The sequence below is a fragment of the Myxine glutinosa genome, chromosome 9, assembly GCF_964187855.1.
Source record: "Myxine glutinosa chromosome 9, kmMyxGlut1.1, whole genome shotgun sequence".
Lineage (NCBI taxonomy): Eukaryota > Metazoa > Chordata > Myxini > Myxiniformes > Myxinidae > Myxine > Myxine glutinosa.
Window position 1 is genome coordinate 106,450,136 of NC_136269.1, and position 13,938 is coordinate 106,464,073.

At 38.3% G+C, this 13,938-nt stretch overlaps 2 protein-coding genes across 4 annotated transcripts in view; one reads left to right on the forward strand and one right to left on the reverse strand.

The window, feature by feature from the left end:
* LOC144893653 (uncharacterized) overlaps positions 1-13,938 on the forward strand; it is a 1,023,192-nt gene that overhangs the window by 214,145 nt on the left and 795,109 nt on the right. The window lies entirely within an intron of this gene.
* Positions 1-13,938, reverse strand: part of LOC137435725 (protein unc-45 homolog B-like) — a 75,203-nt gene that overhangs the window by 39,442 nt on the left and 21,823 nt on the right. For 2 of the 3 annotated variants that reach the window (XM_078784637.1, XM_078784639.1), the window contains exons 13-17: positions 13,259-13,399; positions 13,033-13,160; positions 12,541-12,607; positions 12,346-12,459; positions 11,915-12,030 (exon numbers count right to left, since the gene is read on the reverse strand). In XM_078784637.1, coding sequence (XP_078640763.1) covers positions 11,915-12,030; positions 12,346-12,459; positions 12,541-12,607; positions 13,033-13,160; positions 13,259-13,399 — 566 coding nt within the window. Of the gene's footprint in view, positions 1-4,694; positions 5,457-5,579; positions 5,710-5,813; positions 5,931-6,022; positions 6,065-11,914; positions 12,031-12,345; positions 12,460-12,540; positions 12,608-13,032; positions 13,161-13,258; positions 13,400-13,938 lie in introns of those variants that run through there. The other variant, XM_078784638.1, reaches the window with a different exon arrangement.

Below are 13,938 nucleotides of genomic sequence, written 5' to 3' on the forward strand. Positions count from 1 at the left end.
GGATGATACAATTATCATTTCAAACTCCACTAAAAAGGAAGACAATTTTAAGGTAAATGCTATAACAGGAAGAGACTGGAATTCAAACGGAACAAAAAGTTTTGAAATAAATAATCAACAAACTTACTTGAATCTAGCTGATAGTTTCTTGCTATGTACATTTAAATTCACTAAGGCTGCGAATAACACTAATGCTACACTCGTAAATGATTTCTTCTGGAAAATGTTTGATAGTGTCTGTTTGTATATTGGAACACAAGAGGTTGAAGCGGTTGATTATGTCTCTGCTACATCTGAAATGATGAAATTTACACTATATTCGTTTAGTGATAGAACGGGCAAGGGAGCTGTTGAAGGTTTTATTCCTGATATGTCAACGGGTACAAACGCAGACCCTGGTTATAGTCAAAGGAAGGCAATGTATAATGATGAAACAAAAGTAGTGAATAGTTTTACCGTAGCAGTACCTCTTAAAGGTATATTTGGATTTTGTGATTTTGATAAAGTTTTGTATGGGCTTAAAATTAGATTTCAACTACAAAGGAATGATAATGTAAATAGGTTGCTTTTTGGGGCTCAAAATGCTTTTGGAGACAACAATAAATTTGTTATTAATGATTTGTGTTGGTATATCAGTGAATATACTCCTAATCTTAAAACGGAAGAGATGTTAAATACAAGACTTAACTCAAAGAAACCACTAAATGTATCATACATTAAAAGAAGATGTCAACACGTTAAACTGGAACACACTACCTACACTTGGAATTTAGGTGTTCTTCAAGGAAAACCACGATACCTTTGGCTCATTTTTAAGAAACCAGATGGAGATGAAGGTACTAATAAGAATAATGCGCTGAGTGATAATGCTAAGGTGAAACAACTTCGGGTTTCTCTTGATGGTACATTTTACCCACGAGATAGATTGGAAATTGATTGGGAAAAAAATGATTATGCGGAAGCCTACAAGTCTTACCAAAAGGTGTGTGAAAGCAACGGTAATAATGATCCTATTTTGGATATGGTTGCCTTTCAAAAACTTTATACAATCTACGCAATTGACCTGAGTTCTCAAAAGGAAACTATAAAGTCTAATAGAGTGGATACTTCTCTATACATTGAAAGAGGGGGGAGTGAAGAAGTTAATGTTTATTGTTTGCTCTTAGAAGAAACAGAACTACAGATTAATACAGATAATGGTGTTATGATTAATATCACATAGATTTTTTCTCATAAATAAATGAGTAGGAAAGAACCAGTATATGTTAATCAAATCAATCTTAATAAATTAACATCTTGTATTCAAAATCAAAAGCCTTGTATTATTAATGTTAATTCAATTCAAAGAAAAGGAGCAGTAAGAATTGATGTTTTACTCACAAGAGAGCAGGTGAAAACACTAAATGATGTTGGATCACTTAAAATTAAAATGACAAAACCTATGTTAAAGAAATATTCAACACGGGAAACGAGTGGAGGATTTCTCCCGTTTCTAATTCCTTTATTTGCTGGTTTAAGTGTGGCGGGAGCATTGACTGGTGGTATTTCAGCAGCGGTAAAAACTGCTAATGAAAGGAAGGCACAACTAAAAGCTCAAAAGGAGTTGGAAAGACATAACAAGGAGTTGGAGAGTGGAAGTGGTGTAATTGTGGATTTTGCTCAAAAACTTGAAAGTCTACCTGATAAAGCTAGATTGTTGGTTGGAGATATGCTTTCCTTTATCGCTCAAGCGGGTGTTAAACTAACTAAAAGGGGGTAATGGGTTATATCTTTCTCATAAATAAATGGATAAATGGTTTAAACAATTTGGAAAGAATACAACGTCAAATATAGAACTTACTAAATATTGTAAAAAACTAAAAATTGATAACGTGGTAATCTGTATGTTAGATGAATTAACAAAGTTGACCAAGAATACAAAGAATATTATTATGAATTTAGACACAGAATGGTTCTCATTGGGTTTGTATTCATAATAGTCAGGATAAATATTATTTTGATAGTTATGGTATGCCACCACCTGTTGAAGTAATACAATTCTTACAGAATGGTGTTTATCAAACATTTCAAGTTCAAGAAATTAATTCTAAATGTTGTGGCCAATTATGTTTATATGTATTATTTCAACTCAACAATAATGAAAATTTTTACGATGTCATTTTAAATCTAATATAAATGACTTATGTCGGAAAAGATGGTTCTATCTTTGGAGAATCCTCTCAGGATATTGATTTATCAAATTATTATACAAAGGCACAGGCTGAATGACAAAAATATAGTATAAGTAAAAATATTAATATGAAGAATACTTATAAATTAATCAATTATCCAAACCCTACAGATGCGAATGACTTAATTAGATTCAGTGATTTATCACAATATATATTTTTAAAGAAAACAGCACGTTTTGTGAAACAAGTAAAATTTACAACCACAACACCTGGTTATACTGACCATACACCTTTCCTCATTCAATTTAACTATCTGCTTACAATTGAATTTTATAAAGAAGGACATATAGTTAATATGCGAATCAATAAATGGGGGTATGATATGCCTGATTTAGGGTATAATTGGTCTTTTTCAATAAACTTAGAAGACCTACATGATTTTAATCAGTCTCGTAAAGAAGAATATTATCCACTTGGTGAGGATGAGGAGTTATGTGGAAGTACAATTAGCAAACAACGAATACATGATTTTAAGAATAAAAAATCATATGACAGCAAAACAATAGTTTATTTAACAAAGAAGGATGGTAATGAGATAAGGACAGAAAGCCGAGGAATACAAACCGATTTGGTAGTGGGAAGATGGGGTGGTATTACCTGTCATAATATTAATCTCACATATATTTCTGATACATAAATGGCAGGAAGAAGACTACGAGAGAATTATAATTTTTGTATTCAGGGATATCAACAAGAAAAGGGCGCTCGGTTTTACATACCATATGAATTGGAACATACTCATGGACATTTTGTTAATAAAAACTGGCCTTATACTGATATTGCTAAACCCACAAATAGAGACGTTTAAAATATGAAATAAAAATGAACTTCTCAAAGTTATGAAATATAAAACTCTTTTAGAAATCGTCAACAAATCTTATTGGTATCCTATTATGAGAAAAATAAATATTGATACAAGAATATCTCAAAATCCAGATGAATATATGTATAATATTCTTTGGGGTTCAAAACCAAGGGTAGCAGGGGATGAGGAAGGAGTTGAGGAGAAGGAGGAAAGGGAAAGAGAGGAGAGGGAGGAAAGAGAGAGGGAGGAAAGGGAGGAGAGGGAGAAGAGGGAGAAAGAGGAGAGGGAGAAAAAGGAGAATGAGGAGAGGGAGAAAAAGGAGAAGGAGGAGGAGGAAAGAGAGAGGGCGGAAAAGTATAAAAAGATGGAAATCAGTGAGATTCGTAAAAGATTGAATGTATTACGGCAAATAAATCAATCTCAACGCACCGAAGAGGAAATTAAAGAAAGAATAACTCTTATGAAGATAATGGTTTCAAAAATAACGACGCCAATGTCTTCAATTTCAGGGAGGAGATATACATGAAGAAGAGAAAGGTTATATAGTTGATGATGTTTGTAGTTAGTTTTATTTGTAAATAAATGGAGGAGAGAGTGAAGGCATTTCTAAGGATTCTTTATGTTTTAAAAATCAAGATTGAAATGTATATGTTGAAAACCAAAAAGGTTTTGGCACTATGTAGGACTTTTTCTCATAAATAAATATGAGTTATTGTCTCAAATGTAAAAAGAAAACTAAATCTAAAAATATCTCTTATGTTAAAGCTAAAAATAATAGAGTTTATCAAAAAGGAATATGTCAAGTGTGTGGCTCTAAAAAGTGCCAATTCATCTCTCCTAAAAGTTGAAGAGACATACAAAAGTTTCTGTCAGGAAGTAAATTTACAACAACTGGAATTCCTGGGGAACTACATCTACCTGGATATTCTTTCTGTGGTCCTGGAACAAACCTGGATAAAAGATTAGATGAGGCTGACAATCCTAAACCTTGGTCTCAGCCTATAAATAGGGTTGATGAAGTGTGTATGAAACATGATATTGCTTATGGGAATACCACTACATTGGATGAAAAACATGAAGCAGACAGAGAAATGTTGTATAATTTGTCTTTGATACGAAATCCTACGTTGAGAGAGAAAGTTGATAGGTGTATTGTAAAAAAAAATGATAAGTGCTAAATTGAAACTTGGTCTTGGTTATTCCTCAAAAAACTATTAGGCTCAAATGATGCCATCAAGACTGAGGAGCTTTTGGCTGATGAATTACACAAACCTATAATCACAAAGTTTAAAAGAAGGAAAGTTTATTGTAAATACACCGACCACATATGGTCCGCCGATTTAATTGAATTGAATAATGATAGGGGATACAGGTATGCTTTAACTGTTATTGATTTGAGGAATAGATTTGCTTGGGTTGTTCCTCTGCAAAACAAGAGAGGTAATACTCTGATGTTAGCCTTTAAGCTAATATTTAATAAAAGTAAAAGGAAACCAAAGAAATTATGGACTGACAAGAGAACAGCATATTTTTGAAATTTCTTAAGGGGGAGGGTATTAAATTATACAGCACCTTTAATGAAGGGAAAGCAGTTGTTATTGAGCGTTTTAATCGCACTTTGAAAGACAAATTATATAAAAAATTCACACAACTCGATTCTCAACAATGGGTGTATTTTATTCAGGATATTGTAGATAATTACAATAATACAGTTCATTCGTCAACAAAATCAAAACCATCGGAAACATTTACAAAATTAGAATATGAAAAGGAGATTAATTTGAGAAAGCCCAAGTTTAAAGTTGGTGATATTGTAAGAATATACAGATGGAAAAGCCATTTTTAAAAAGGTTATACAAAGAGGTGGACTAATGAATTATTTAAAATTGAAGATGTAATGGATACAGTCCCTTGGACTTACAAATTATATGATATGAATGAGGAAGAAATAATAGGAACATTTTATTCACAGGAATTACAAAAAACGAAACTGATAAGCCATTAAACAACAACCATCCATACTTTTATTCACCCCACCCAGATTAGATAATTTAATTACTCATTAAAAAAAAATCATAAGCCCTGCCCACACAGACCACGCCCACACAGACCACACCCACACAGACCACACCCCCAGTGCGTCCCCCATTCTTGATCCCCCCTCATCCCACCCACACCTTCCCCACACACACAAGGGGAGGGGAGGGGAGAGGTGGGGTGAAGGGGGGTCAAGGGAGGGGGACATACCTTTCCCTCCTTTTTTCCTTTATTCTCTTTTTGTAATTAAGAATTAAATAGTTGTAGACAAAGCAAATATATTCATATAATATTAAACATTTTTCTGGAGGTATATATTCAGTTTCTTCCCAGCACAAGTCAAAGGTAGTTTCATCAGATGTCTTTAGGTTTTGAATCTCTTTCTGTTAAAGACAAGAGGGGAGAGAAAATATGAATGATATACATACACATACACACACATACATACATACATACACACACATACACATACATACATACATACATACATACACTCAAAAACCCACCTCTAAAAAATCAAGCTTTGCGTCAAGATCGTTGAGTTGAAAATGTAGGGTATGGCAGGTTGGTAGTAAATAACCACTCTTTGGGATCGCGGAATAATCCCACTCACAGTTGTGGTCTTCGTGGTTAATACTGTAAACAAAATAAAGAGAAATTACTGCGCTGAAGTATGCTAGACATCTCGTTTATTCATTTCTATTCCTCACAATTCGATCTCTCTTATTCACACATCATACCTTTCACATGAATCTTCTGAGAACGATGAAACATTGAATTCATTCAAATCCAGTTCGTTTTGAAACTCTTGAGGAACAGTTTGAAATTCTGCCAGGATATTCACAATATTTGAATTGCTGTAATAAAGAGAAAAAAATAGAAATCATGAGTCATAAAATTAATCACTTACAAAGCTCTCATTGAACACTTTTATTCTGAATGAACTTACCAAAGTCCTGGTGAGTTGATATAATCTTCATCAGAGTAGAGACTGAAATAAGGCATGTTCATAATGTTAAAAACGACACGGCAACACGGCTTAAATAATGAACAAAATGTATTTTCGGGAACAGAACTCAGTTTTAACATTTTGAGGAAACAGGAAATAAGACAATGGAATTCGTTCCTGGAATTTATCCAAGTGTCATTTCTCCAAAGTGCAAAGATTTAATGAAAAACGGTTTTTTGTATGGTAGCCCTCGTTTAAAAATGGTAATATCTTCTTTGTTAATGGTAATGTTAGTGTTAAAAAAGTTTAAAAAGTTCATGAAAAAATTAAATTATTGATATTAAGAGAAAAAGGTTCATAAGGATCATAGGTCTACAAGGCTAAAAGGATCATTGTTTGAGTGGTCTAATGAATAACATTGAGGATAGGTGCTATAAACAAAAGGTTCATAAAGATCATAGGTCCATAAGGGTAAATGTTAGGGGTAGAAGAATCATAGGTCTATAAGAGGACGGAAAATATATACTTTTATTTAAAGATGGTTAATTATATAAATGATACATAATAGTAAACAAACAAAGGAATGGAGAATGAAACAGGATTGGTATATTAATGGAAAACATAATGAGTATGAAAAATACCAGATCAAACAGTTGGAGATGATAATGAAACAAAAGGTTCTTAAAACATATATGAGGTTAAATATAAAAACAGGCTTCTTTGGCTATGGAAGGGATTTTGAGTGGACAGAGAACTTTGATGGTTTTCAAATAATGAATGGAATAACAGTTTATTATAATTTGAAAATGATATGTGGAAGAGGAGGATTTCAAACAAGGTCTCTTAGAGAAGTATATCATTTTATAGAAGCTCAAAAGAAAAATACTGATGAGTTGGTAGCATTCGTAAATATCCTAGATGGAGATGGTATATTTGGAATGAGTGAAACCACTGATAAAGTGTTTGTAGGGTGTATGAAAGAATGGGCAGAGTTCACCCGGTCAGAAGAGTAGCTAGGTGCCTTGCTGAAATATCAAATAATTTAAAAATATCTTGGCTCAGTTAAAATATACTTTGCTAATATCGGATCATTGATTTTAAGAGTAAAAGGTTCATAAGACTTAGATCATAGGTTCATAAGGCCAGAAGGATCATAGGTTCATAAGGGTAGAAGGTTCGTAAATATTAGGGTGGGAGAAAAGAGGCGTTTTGGGATGCAGTAATATCTAAAAAAGTTAATGAAAAAATGAGGGTAAGAGGAAAAATTAACATGTAAGTCAATGGGGGAAAAAATGAGAGTGGAGAAATAGGGGTGTTTTAAAAATCGATGAAATAGCCTAAAAGTCAGAAAATGGACTATTATTGAAGAAAATTAACATGTAAGTCAATGGGAGAGTGTCTTAGATACAACATTTATTCCCTACTGTGGGGGCTGTCAAAGGCAGTTCTTGGATGAGAAATACAACATCAACCACACACCACCCCTTGACAAGACCCCCCACAGACATGCACAGATGCACACAATCAACCATCCGTACTCAAGCTACCTAAAAGTCCTGCCACTATTCCTATACTGTTCCATCCCCAATGCTTCCAGGTACCAATCCAATTCTAATTTAAACTGATCTGCTGTTTCTGCTGCTACTACCTTTTTAGGGAAACAATTCCATACATTAACTACTCTGAGTGAAAGATTCCAACCATATTACTATCTTAACTCGCCCCTTCTTTACTCTCACGTTATGGCCCCTGGTTCTTCTGCACTTATTTTGTCGATACCCTTCATAATCTTAATCATCTCTATCACATCCCCGCATAACCTCCTTTCATGCCTCCTTTCTAATATATAAAGCCCGGACTCCTTCAGCCTATCCTCATAGCTGAGTCTAGCTAGGCTCGGAATCAATAGAACAGCCATCCGCTGAACCCTCCCTCTCTATGGCAGCTATGGCCTTCCTGAGTTGTGGTGACCAAAACTGCACACAATATTCTAGATGGGGCTTCACTAAGTGTTCAAGTATAATTCGATTTTAAGATTATTTTTTTTAAAGATCGTTTAAAAAAAAAATATCTGGAAATTTCACACTACTGAAGTGGCCTCGTACTTATATATTGGCAGATTCTTCTTCTCCCGGATACTGTCCCTCTCACATGCCACACCCTGTCATGCTACATTTGGATATTTAGCATCGTTCTTGGGAGTATTATTAAGGCGATTTGTGTTTATAGCATTCAAGTATATAAATCGATTTAAATAGGTTTTAATGTGTATAAATAAATTGATTCTGTGTTTTACCACCATTTTAACCACTCTATTACATCACCCTATCTAATACGTTACATTCGTTATTCATGACTGTTGTTTGTGTCCTTTTTAATGTCCTTAAAAACAGTAAGTTTCCTGTTTGGAATGATTTTCAATTTTGTTTGACTGCCAGGCAGACAGAGTAAAAATATTATCTCCTCGCTACACATGTGTCATCAGGACGAATTCAAGGCCAAAGTACCGTAAAACGAGAAACTTGTCTTCCTATTTATGTTCCAATTCGTGTTCAAATTATAACATTAAATTTAAACAAGTTGTTCCTCAATCATAAACTGTTGATCACAAACTGATCAGATGGATGGACGGATGGACATGCACCAATTGCTTAACACCACTTTTCATTTCACGTGTGTGGGGTAATAAATAATAATCAAAAGGGAATGTGAGAACAAGAGGAGAGAGAAAGGCATGTATCACAGGTATTTTCTCTGCAATTAATAACCATAGTGACCACGACATCTCAGCAAATTAATGCGCTTCCTTAACCTTTCACACCACTAATACGTAGACAGTGCAAAAGGACAAGGCAGAGAGAAACTTCTCCCCTCGAAATGCTTATGTGGGGTCTACATGACACTTGTGCAGGAAGACAGGAATGAAAATGGCTGGCCCTGTGGGGTGGTATGAGGGAAAGATGCTTCATGGACCACGTCCCAGAATTATAGCTCCCTTCTGGACACACCCATGTCTGGCTCTTTCAGAGTCGCATGTCTTATAGCATGTCAGAATGTCAATGTCAGTCGCATGTCAGAATTATAGCTCCCTTCAGTCATAAAACACGCATGCGCTCCACTAACCTCTCTGCTTCCTTCCCTCACTGGAGCTGCTGCCATTCGTTCTGCTGTAGTTTAGCTCCCACTTTCTGTCCCGCTGCATTTGAAGTCCTGTTTTGTCCCACCACGCTTAAGCGGTTCCGACACAACTCAATGTGCTGAGCTCCTACAAGTTGACCATGCCCCTCGGCTATTTTAATATTGTTACAGACACGACTTTGATGTTATGGTGGGCCGAGCGGAATGGCCGCCGTGTCCGCACAAGTTACCCGATTATACTCGAACCTTGGCCGAGTCGCGCTATGCTAGGTCAATGAAGGAAAAGGACACAACGGCTGGGATTCAAATGACACGACACCAAGGGTTCAGTTCTCAAGACCTCCGGAGGAGGTTATATTAGGGCGGAAGGTCAGATTACAACGACAAGAGGGACAGCATAGAAAGGCAGGCACTTAGACACACTCTTATACTAGCCCCGACAGACGACAGATAAACAGGACAAAACTGACTCACACGGGGATTGATGGCAAGGAAAGCGGGCAGTCGATGGCTCAAGGTGCACCGTTCTCGGAGGTACTGCAATACCGGGTCGATGCGTGGAGCTCGCTCAGCGCTTGGAGGTCGCGACTTGTCTTCTCAAGCTGGGGGCGCATCTTACGTCACGTCCGGCAAGTGGCTGCGTATATCCGGCGGGGAGTGACACGCCCTCGGCTCGTTAGCTCCGCCCCAGATGGAATCGGCCCGTTGCTTCTCATTGGGTGCGTGCGGGGGGGTTACCGGCTCCGCCCTTGACGAGGGGCTGACAGGGAGCCCCTTCGTGGTAACCCCGTCGGAGCGCATGGTCAATGGCGGCTAACCGAGCCGGTGTGAGGACGCACACTCCCCCCGCGCCGCGCCACCCCCATTCTCCTCTGTTGTTGTAGTTGTAGTTGTAGTTGTTGTTGTTGTTGTTGTTTCATGGGGAAGATGGGAGGAGGTAAGGGGAGGTCCTAAACTCACTACTGGTGCCATACAATCACATTCTGGTGCAACGAAGAGTCAGAATTAATGGAAACGAGTCCTTAACTGACATAGACTAAGAATAACTAGCAAGATGTCCTATAGTTGTCTACGTGAGATGCGGTGAACCTGGGCACGACATTTAATGGGGGAAAAAGGGGAAGGTCGGTTCTACAGAGTGTTATTTACAGGCAATGGGACTAGGGAATGGGGGATTGGGGATAGTTGGGGAGTATTGGGGAAATAGGGGAGTATTTACAAGCGGATATTGAGGCCAAGTCCCATATCCGCAACAATATCATTACCGTGCACCGATTGGTTCTTCTTCAAAGGTCTCGAGATTGGTTCTTGAGCCCGCTACACACCCACCGTTGCAAGTAGTTTTGCCATCTCTTGGTGGTTCTTACCTCACCACGTGATCGTGTGCCATACTTTTGCCATCCTCGTGTGGGGGAGGAGTGAGGGAGAGGGCATATGGAGCTGGCTGTTGGCAGTTCATTTGGAAAGGAAAACATGTAGACAGATTACAAGGGAATGCTTTTAAGGGATTAAGGCCTGGGGGAGGATAATGGGGGTTTAGACCTATACAGAGGGGTGGGGTCACAATTATCATCTCCTGAACAAACTCCAGCACATGCTCTATCATTTTTACGCAGAAACCACACACTTGCGCTTAACATGTACCTTACTAATAGTATAAGTAAACTATGTCCCGCATACGCCCATTACCCCCTATTCACATCCCCACAACAATATTGTTATCCCACTGTCATTATCAAGCTACATTACATCCCAGCTACATTCAAGTGTAAGGTGTGCACAGAGAGAGCTGCAGATGGAGGAAATGTTGAGTTGGATCTTGAAGATGGCGTGAAGCTGGAAGGTTTGAAAACATTTTTCTACCTAGGAGACATGCTGAATGGAGAAGGTGGATCAGACTCGGCAATGGTTGCTAGAGTGAGATGTGCATGGAAGAAGTTTTGGGAACTGAGTGGCGTGCTGACGGGGAGGAGAGTGTCGTTGAAGCTGAAGGGAAAGGTGTATGCTGCATGTGTGAGAAGTGTTATGATTTATGGGAGCGAGACATGGGTAATGAACGTAGAGCAGCAACGAAGGCTGGAAAGGGTGGAAATGCGAATGGTTCGGTGGATGTGTGGAGTATTGTTGAGAGAGATAGTTTAAGACAGAGTATCGTTGAAGACAAATGATGAATTGCGAAAGATGATGGGAATAGAGCCTGTGATGGATGCTGTGAAGAGAAACAGGTTGAGATGGTTTGGTCATGTGTTGAGGAAGGATGAAAGTGACTGGTTGAGAAGAGTGATGGAAATGAATGTAGAAGGAAGTAGAGGACGGGGAAGACCGAAAAAGATTTGGCTAAAGATGGTGGAAGAAGAAATGCAGGCAAGGGGGTTAACAAGGGGAGATGCAGAAAATAGGGCAAAATGGAGAAGATTGTCATGGGGCCCGCAAGGCTAACCCCTGCTCTAGCAGGGAAAATGGCCTTAAAATGCCTGTTGTTGTTGTTGTTGTCATTATCGTCCATACCAATTTTATTCAACTTACTTCAACTTAATTCAATTCAATCTGATCAACTAAGACTACACACAGTACCAACCTTGAAGTATGAATAGCACAACAGATGATACAATTTCTTTAAATATAAGAAAATCCCTTGAGAAACCTCACAAAATAACCTCACATCTCTAATTAAAAACATTTTAACATGGTACCACAAATATAGCAGTTCATTCATTTTAATATCCCAAAATTACACAACATACATAAACTCACCGAAGCTTGTCATTTCCTGCTGCCAGATTTGTGAGAGCCTGCAGGCCCTCAAAGTTCTGTACCGCAGACAGTTCCTCGTTCAACAGACTCACTAATGGACGCACTAACTCGTATATCTGCAAACATGCATTAATCAAACTTTCAGTTTACCTCATTCCAGCTATGACAAGTTGTAATTGGTGATTGTTCCAAACAACTGTGTGTAATGCTGAAAATGTCTTGCACAAATTTAGAAGCAATATGTTAAAGCAACTTAGATCGTCATGAGTAGAAGAGCTTGTCCATTATTTGGAGAGAGTTAGAGTTAAATAAAAGAGTTGTTTTGAGGACTTATGTTATGAGGGTATAGATAGAGTTCATGGTAGATCTACAAATTATGCTTCTTGGGGGCATGCTGGCTACAAAAGGTTTGCTGTGAATGCAAGCCTCACCATCTCGCCATGAAAAACAATCTGTGGGTTGGAGTTGACTGCGAGACGTGCCAAAGCCTGGGCTGCCTTGATCTTCCCCTCATCGGTCCCTTCCAGCGCAAGAGGGATCAATGCCTGCTCAAAAGCCAGTGCTATGATTAGTCACTATTTGTATATGCAACAAATTTATTGGTTAAATTCCTGTACTTTGTATACCTTGCCTCCACCCTCGGACACTATTGTTCCCCTGTCCTTTGGGTTTTCTGAAAGTGCCAAGAAGACCCTGAAAGTCGCGTAAACATGTGAGATATTGCACAGCATCAAAGCATTTGATATTCAGAGTAAGGTGTGCACTTAATCCTAGACTTTTGCCCAAAATAATATGGAACCTCTAGTATGAGACCCCTTCACTGTTGCGGGACAAGCAAACACGTTTCTACTACAGCTATTGCACATGGATCCTGGTCAGCCAAACGTTTTTTCACACACCATCCTGCCTGATACACATAAGTAGATTTGCAAATGTCGGTGGTACGGATTAAAAAGCCATGTGCACACTGAAAAGGCAGTTCCTGCTTGCTGCATCCCTCTATAGAATAGGCCTGACTTCAGTTTTAGATGAGAACATTACTCCAATACTTGTGAGTTTAGAGACATCTTCAATCGAGAGTAGGGTTGGCCTAACTATGTTGAAAGAAACAGTGACACCTGGATAGTAGCTCCTTGTTGCTGTTCGTGAGCACTGCACTGTCAGCGCGCACCATACAGACCAAGGCTGAGACTACGGCTGCTTGTAACAGCTTTTTCACTCGTTTTTCCACAAAGTCCTGCTTGTCCTGTGAGTTCAGGGATACATTTTCAAAATGCTTATCATGAGATGTTTTGCCTACAAATAGAGCATTTGTATACTGAGATGGTGAGTAGGTGTGATGACCTTTGGGTGTTCCTCTGGGACGTGCTGTTTGGCATACTTGGCGAGCTCCACCATCTCTGGAACTTTTTCCTTCTGTTCATAGCTGTTGGTGCAATTCACCAGGACTGAGGCAACAGCATATAATACAGGCTGGTCTTTAGCCTGTGAAAAATGGAGCATTCCATCAACAATGAGCACTTATCTTCATCTGGATGATACTATCGCAAATATAATTGCGAAAATATCGATTTTCTCAATAAAAAACCACCTTTTAGAGGCCATTTTTCCCCGCAAGCGGGGGTTGGCCTTTTTTGCAAATGTCGGTGGTTGTCCCTCACAACTGTGGTTGTTGTTGTTTTTCGGTCCCCTTTTTGAAGCAATGTTTTACGGCCGGATGCCCTTCCTGACGCCAACCCTTTTTGCCGCCTTTAACGACAAGCAGGGGAAAAAAAAAAGAAAAAAAAAAAGAAGATTTTCTCAATGATATATCAAAATTAAGGTCTGCTTTCCCAGAGATCAATGCGTACAGGTAGAAGTGGAACCACATGCCCCCTGGATTCTGCCATTACTAAAACAAAAGGTTATCTGCCTGCCAATAAGATGCATCTTTGCTGACCTGTTTTAAGCTCGACGATGAACCAGTGTTACATCATGGGTGAGGGGGAGCCATACAGACCCCCAACCTAGGGGTCAGCCTTTTT